The sequence below is a fragment of the Apium graveolens genome, chromosome 1, assembly GCF_009905375.1.
Source record: "Apium graveolens cultivar Ventura chromosome 1, ASM990537v1, whole genome shotgun sequence".
NCBI classification, from domain to species: domain Eukaryota; kingdom Viridiplantae; phylum Streptophyta; class Magnoliopsida; order Apiales; family Apiaceae; genus Apium; species Apium graveolens.
Genome location: NC_133647.1, coordinates 8,146,119 through 8,152,175, shown reverse-complemented (window position 1 = coordinate 8,152,175; position 6,057 = coordinate 8,146,119). Strand labels below are relative to the sequence as shown.

Below are 6,057 nucleotides of genomic sequence, written 5' to 3'. Positions count from 1 at the left end.
CAGCTGTTTGTCTGATTATATTTACATTCAACAAAGAATTTAACGAGCATGTTGTGAAATTTTAGAGAATGGGAGTAGGATTGCACTAGTAATTGAGGGATGTTGTATAATTAAACAACAAAATTCTTATGAAATTTAGACTTGGTATAATCGAAACCCGGGTTAATTTGATGAAAAACTTAATGGGAAAGATTATGAGCATCTTCTCATCATATTATTTTTTATTTTCGGTCCTTCTCCGTCTATCAATTTCCCTCTTTCTGATTCTTAATTATTCAAATGATTCTAGGGTTTTATATAAACCAATTACTGATATAATCCAGACCGAGCGCGCTAAGTTTCGAGCTGGGTGTAATTTGAGCCGAGGTTAATTGAGTCGAGCCGAACCGGCTTAGTTAACTAATCGAGTCTAAACTTCTACCCAAACTCGACTTGATTTAATTTCACGAGTCGAATCGAGTCAAAATGAGCCAAAATGAGTCCGACTCGTTTAATTTTACACTTAATTGAGTCTAAACCTATACCCAAACTCGGCTCACTTAATTTCATGAGTCGAGTATGTTTGTTCAATAAAACCAGCCGAAATCTCTACCCGAACTCGGCTCATTTTACTAAACGAGATTAGTCGAACCCACTTAAACGAGTTCGAGTCGGGCGAGTTCGCGAGTTACCCAACTCGCTTTACAGTCGTAAAACTAATATTGTGGGCTTTTTCTATTTAATTTTCTATATTTCATGGGCATGTGAACTCTTTTCTCTAATATTTATTAATTTATTTAATTCTAATATTTTAATTATAATCTAGAAATATAAATATTTTGAAATTCCAATTTGTTAATTTATAAAAATTCCGTATTAATGCGATAACAAGGAGAGAACATCGAAATGAATAAAATACGAGAGACATTAGACATGCATCCATTCTAATAACAACTTGTAAATGACATCAGCCCTGATTGGCCAACTCTCTCACACACCCCAAACTGTCACCTAATTAAATCACCACCAGAACACACTATAACCCAGCACAAGACTTGACTTGTATACTAATCTACCCCAACTCTCTCAGCTTTTTTAGGGCAGCAGCAGAGAATTGGAGAGATTTACAAATTTATAACACAAAGTCTCTCTCTCTCTCTCTCTCTCTCTGTAGCCGCTTTGTTTTCTTCTTCTTAAAGGTATGATTTTTACTCTAAATTAGCACTGTTTTAGTTTTTGATTTTAATAAACACACATACCCATGTTCTTCATCTTGTATCTTTATGTTCTTTTTGTATGTAATTGATGATTTTAGCTAATGGGCTTCTTTTATTTTCATAAAGTTTGGATTTTTAATCTCGAATCTTAATGGGTTGTTGTAATTGTGTAAATTTTATGATATTTGAATGGTTAGATGGGTTTTGTTTGATTGAGGATTTGCAGTTAACTGTTGGTCAATTGAGCTTAGATTTTGTTGGTTGTTGAGGGTTTCGAGTTTCTATAATGACCAGATTTGAGCTTAATTGATTAAAGATGCAATCTTTGGCTTAGCAAAAAAAAAAGATGCAATCTTTCTAATGTTGGTTAGTTCTAGACTTGTGAATGCAGATTGGGTACCTCATGAATTGTTTGCTTACTTTTTGTATTGGTCTCGTAGAATCAGAAATAGAGTTGTTTTTTTTAGAAGCTGATGATTTTTCTTATTAATATTTGAAAAGCAATGTAGCTCCCTGTTGCATATCTCTGCGTGTGTTCTTTTAAAAGGCTGACATAGTAGATCATTGGGAACTAGTTATGGTAGACAAGTTACCGTTTAAATATGTGTTTTGGTAGTAGGTAGGTAGAATAGGTAGGATGCTGGGCTCTGGATTCTCTAGGTCAAGTATTTGCCTTTAGTTTCGTTATTCTCTTAATGCTACTTGTGTAGATAGGTCGATTGGGTACTCATGTTTGCAAATTTCCAGAATTTTGGCTTATTTGTGCACGTAATGAAAAGCATTTACATGTATGTAGGAAATATACCTCTTTTTTTTCATTGGCAGTGTTTTAGTACGTGTTAGTATCTCACTAGTCTCACTAGGCAGCAAAGAGGCATCATGGCGGTTAGAAGAACCTAAGCACATAATAATAGTGTCCGAGCTGGGATTATTGCCCGTCTCTTTTTAGAAGATTTCTCGACTCCGAGGATAAATTTACAAAACATGGGTTGAAATAGTTCATAAACTACTTGCTGTTACATGATTACCAAAAATTCTCAAATTTACCCCTCCCCTTCAAACTTGATGCGATGGATTATTATTCAACCCGGCACAAGTAAATTTTTTATAAAACAAAAAAATGCTCTTTGCATGTGTTAACATTATAGATAGGTAATCCAATATATAAGTTCCGCAGTTGTTTTTTATTATCTTCATTTATACGTCTCTCTCTCTCTCTCTCTCACACACACACTTTAAACTGTTTTCTAACTTGAGAAATTGCTCGAATCTGAAATTCTCTGCAGCACTACACAAATTATATTTCAAAATGTTTGGTCGTGCTCCAAAGAAGAGTGATAACACCAAGTATTATGAAGTTCTTGGTGTTCCAAAAAGTGCAAGTCAAGATGAACTTAAAAAGGCATATAGAAAAGCTGCCATAAAAAATCATCCTGATAAAGGTGGAGACCCTGAGAAGGTGAGGTCATGTTATGTTTTTATGCTGAAAGATGTTTATTTCATCATTTTGTTTGACTGTTGGATATCTAGTAACAGTATTTAGGTTCAGGTTGAAGTGGTCTCATAATTATGCTAATACAATTGTAGACCTGATGAGATGCATTTTATTTTAATTTTTCATTTAAATGCTTTTTAAGTTAAAGCATTTGTACTGCTATGTTGGCACAGTTCAAGGAATTGGCTCAAGCTTATGAAGTTCTTAGCGACCCAGAGAAGAGAGAGGTTTATGATGAATATGGTGAAGATGCTCTTAAAGAGGGGATGGGAGGCGGAGGTGGTCCTGGTCATAATCCATTCGATATATTTGAATCATTCTTTGGTGGTGGAGGCTTTGGGGGTGAGGATGATTTTCTTAATTTTTACTGAATTACTTGCTCAAAACTGTTAAATTTGTCATTTAGTTAATTTCTTGACATTGCACTAACAATTGCGGAACTAGCCTATGCAACAATTTATCTCACTCTTTGTCTATATTTTGAACTGCAAGTATCATATATAAGAGCAAGTCCAATGCAAAATAGCTATAGTTATTACTATAATTTGGCACCAACAAGTGTTTTTTGGTGCTAAAATAGAACTTCAACTCCAATTCTAGTTGCGTTTTGCATTCAAAAAATTCCCAATTTAACTAATTTTTGTCTCTCCTAAATTCTATATAAAGTTCACCACTAAGCATGCCATTTGTGGTTACTTGATGATGTGGCATGGATGCATAAATGCATCCTTGGTTTCAAATTTAGAACCAAGGATGCATTTATGCATATTTGTATCCAAGAATAGAACCTCTTTGGAGTCGAAGTTTTTAACATTTGGTTTCAAATTATAGAAATGGCGCCACTTATAGCATTACATTGGACTTGCTCTATCACACAAGAGTTGTGTTATTTTTACAGTTCAACTCCTATATAATTGGGATTTTAATCTACCAAATAGTTTGTTTTAAGCACTTTAGTTTCTCAAAGTGTCCTTATGATATTATCTTCAGCAAGACATTTTAGACATGTTCGGGACCAATTTATATTTGTATTCTGAAGCAACTTGTCGCATTTGTTTGTTGTTACTTCCAAGAATCATAACACAAGCTGAGATGTAACTTGCAGGTGGAGGCAGTTCAAGGGGCAGAAAGAAGCAAGGTGAAGATGTTGTGCAAACCTTGAAGGTTTCAATGGAGGATGTGTATAATGGCACGATAAAGAAACTGTCCCTTACTAGAAATATTTTATGCGCCAAATGCAAAGGGTATGTTTACATCTCAGCTTATATAGTAACCTTAAGGAAGTATGTCAATCTTTAGTTTTGTAACCATGCTTAATTAATACATTAGTTTCGTAATAAACTTAATTATTCCCATACCTTTACTAGTCCTATGCTGTTAGCATTAATGGTCCACTCAAGTAGTCTTAATTTATTTCTGAAATATTGTTTAAATCTTATTAATAACGTCTCATTTCCAGTTTAACAACTTTCTCATGAGAATAATGAACTTATATGCTTGACATGCAAAATGTACTATATCAGTTTGTCCATGGCCTTGTGTACTTGCATTGATAGTTATAGAGTCTGTTTAACCTATACTAACGACGACTATGCTCAGTTCCTCATGTCTAGCTATATGTAGGTGCTGCCAAAGTCTGATTACTGTTTAATGGATTTGTATGCTTTTCTTGTAAATCAGGAAAGGGTCAAAGAGCGGGAACTCTGGAAAGTGTTATGGATGTCAAGGTTCGGGTATGAGGGTCACAACACGACAGATTGGACCAGGCATGATCCAACAGATGCAGCATGTTTGCCCTGAATGTAGAGGCTCAGGTAGTTGATAAAACACATTTGGATCATACGTAATCTTTTAATTTTTTGGTCATAGTTTATAAATACTTGTGCATTGAATTATTACAGGAGAGGTTATCAATGATAAAGATAGATGTGCACAGTGCAAAGGGAGCAAGGTTACACAAGAAAAGAGGGTATTGACAGTGGATGTTGAGAAAGGGATGCAACATGGTCAGAAGATAGTTTTAGAGGGACAAGCTGACGAAGCGGTAAGTTGGAATCATTCTGAAAATTAGTAGTACTAGTTTTATGTTATATCTTATTATAAAACTTGTCTTCACATATCATTAATTTGGTATGTCAGAAAGACTTGAAACAACAATTCATCTGTCTTTGTCGGTGGCCTTTAACCCGTCTCTTCTTAAATAAAGAAAGTACTTGTCAGTGCCTTCTTTCTAAAGAGAATACTTGATAAGCAAATCAAGAATGATAAATCTAGGAAAGTACCTCAAGTACAGTTGACATAGCATGCTGACTTCTTAAAATAATGAATGTGTGTGGCTGTGTAGTTTTTGAACTTAAAATAATACAATAACCGGACTTATTTACTATATAACAGTTAGACTAGCAATATCTGTAAGAGGATTTCGAAGTCAAGGGACGTGTATTTTCTTGATTATCTGTTAATTATCCTATTGTCTTGTTTGTAGCCGGACACCATTACAGGTAACATTGTATTTGTACTGCAACTAAAGGAGCACCCCAAGTTCAAGCGGAAGTTTGATGATCTCTATGTGGAACACACTCTCACTTTAAGTGAGGCTCTTTGTGGATTTCAGTTTGCACTAACTCACCTCGATGGAAGGCAGCTTCTGATAAAATCTAACCCGGGCGAAGTCATCAAGCCTGGTAAGAAACTAGGCAGACATTCTTTCATCTTTTTATACATTTTTGTATAGTCCAAAATTGCTCATGGACTGATTGACGCTACAGATTCATACAAGGCAGTGAATGATGAAGGTATGCCACAGTACCAGAGGCCATTCATCAAGGGCAGGCTCTTCATCCATTTTAACGTGGAGTTTCCAGATTCCGGGTTTCTCTCACCCGAGAAGTGCAAAAGTTTAGAGACCGTTTTGCCTGTAAAACCTACAAAGCACTCATCTGACATTGATATGGAAGATTGCGAGGAAACCACCATGCATGATGTGAATATGGAAGAAGAGTTAAGGCGGAAGGAACATCAAAGAAAGCAAGAAGCTTACGATGAAGATGATGAAGACGAGGCAGGTGGTATGCCTAGAGTGGCATGTAACCAGCAGTAAGTCATTGCAGTTGACCATGATAACTGTTTTGGTCAGATGAATTACCGGATTTTGCAAAAGAGGTTGTAGTTATCTCTTATTTGCATTCAAGCTATACTTTATATCGTTGTTTTGAATTATAGGGTGTTTATTTCTTCAACACCTGGGTAGCCTTCAGCTACAGATACAAAGATCTTCTGTTTATGGTGTTTACTCATTTTGAATTTAAAAATTTTTCTTTTGAAAGTTACTAGTCATAAAATTATCATTTTTCTGTTGGTTTCTCA

The 6,057-nt window shown here is 35.2% G+C and overlaps 1 protein-coding gene across 1 annotated transcript; it reads left to right on the top strand.

Annotated features, from left to right (window-relative positions):
• Positions 1-988: 988 nt before the first annotated feature.
• On the top strand, positions 989-6,057 carry LOC141660475 (dnaJ protein homolog). Its single transcript, XM_074467464.1, has 8 exons — positions 989-1,178; positions 2,483-2,655; positions 2,865-3,033; positions 3,797-3,935; positions 4,372-4,505; positions 4,593-4,735; positions 5,177-5,375; positions 5,460-6,057. The coding sequence occupies exons 2-8, from the start codon at positions 2,506-2,508 to the stop codon at positions 5,789-5,791; spliced, it is 1,266 nt and encodes a 421-aa protein (XP_074323565.1). The 5' UTR covers positions 989-1,178; positions 2,483-2,505; the 3' UTR covers positions 5,792-6,057.

What these genes read in the sequence shown, in the direction of transcription:
- LOC141660475 (XM_074467464.1), top strand. Translation starts at nt 2,506, where the DNA reads ATGTTTGGTCGTGCTCCAAAGAAGAGTGATAACACCAAGTATTATGAA. An exon ending in AAGGTGGAGACCCTGAGAAG is followed by an intron (nt 2,656 to 2,864) that starts GTGAGGTCATGT and finishes ATGTTGGCACAG; the next exon opens with TTCAAGGAATTGGCTCAAGC. An exon ending in GGGCGAAGTCATCAAGCCTG is followed by an intron (nt 5,376 to 5,459) that starts GTAAGAAACTAG and finishes TTGACGCTACAG; the next exon opens with ATTCATACAAGGCAGTGAAT.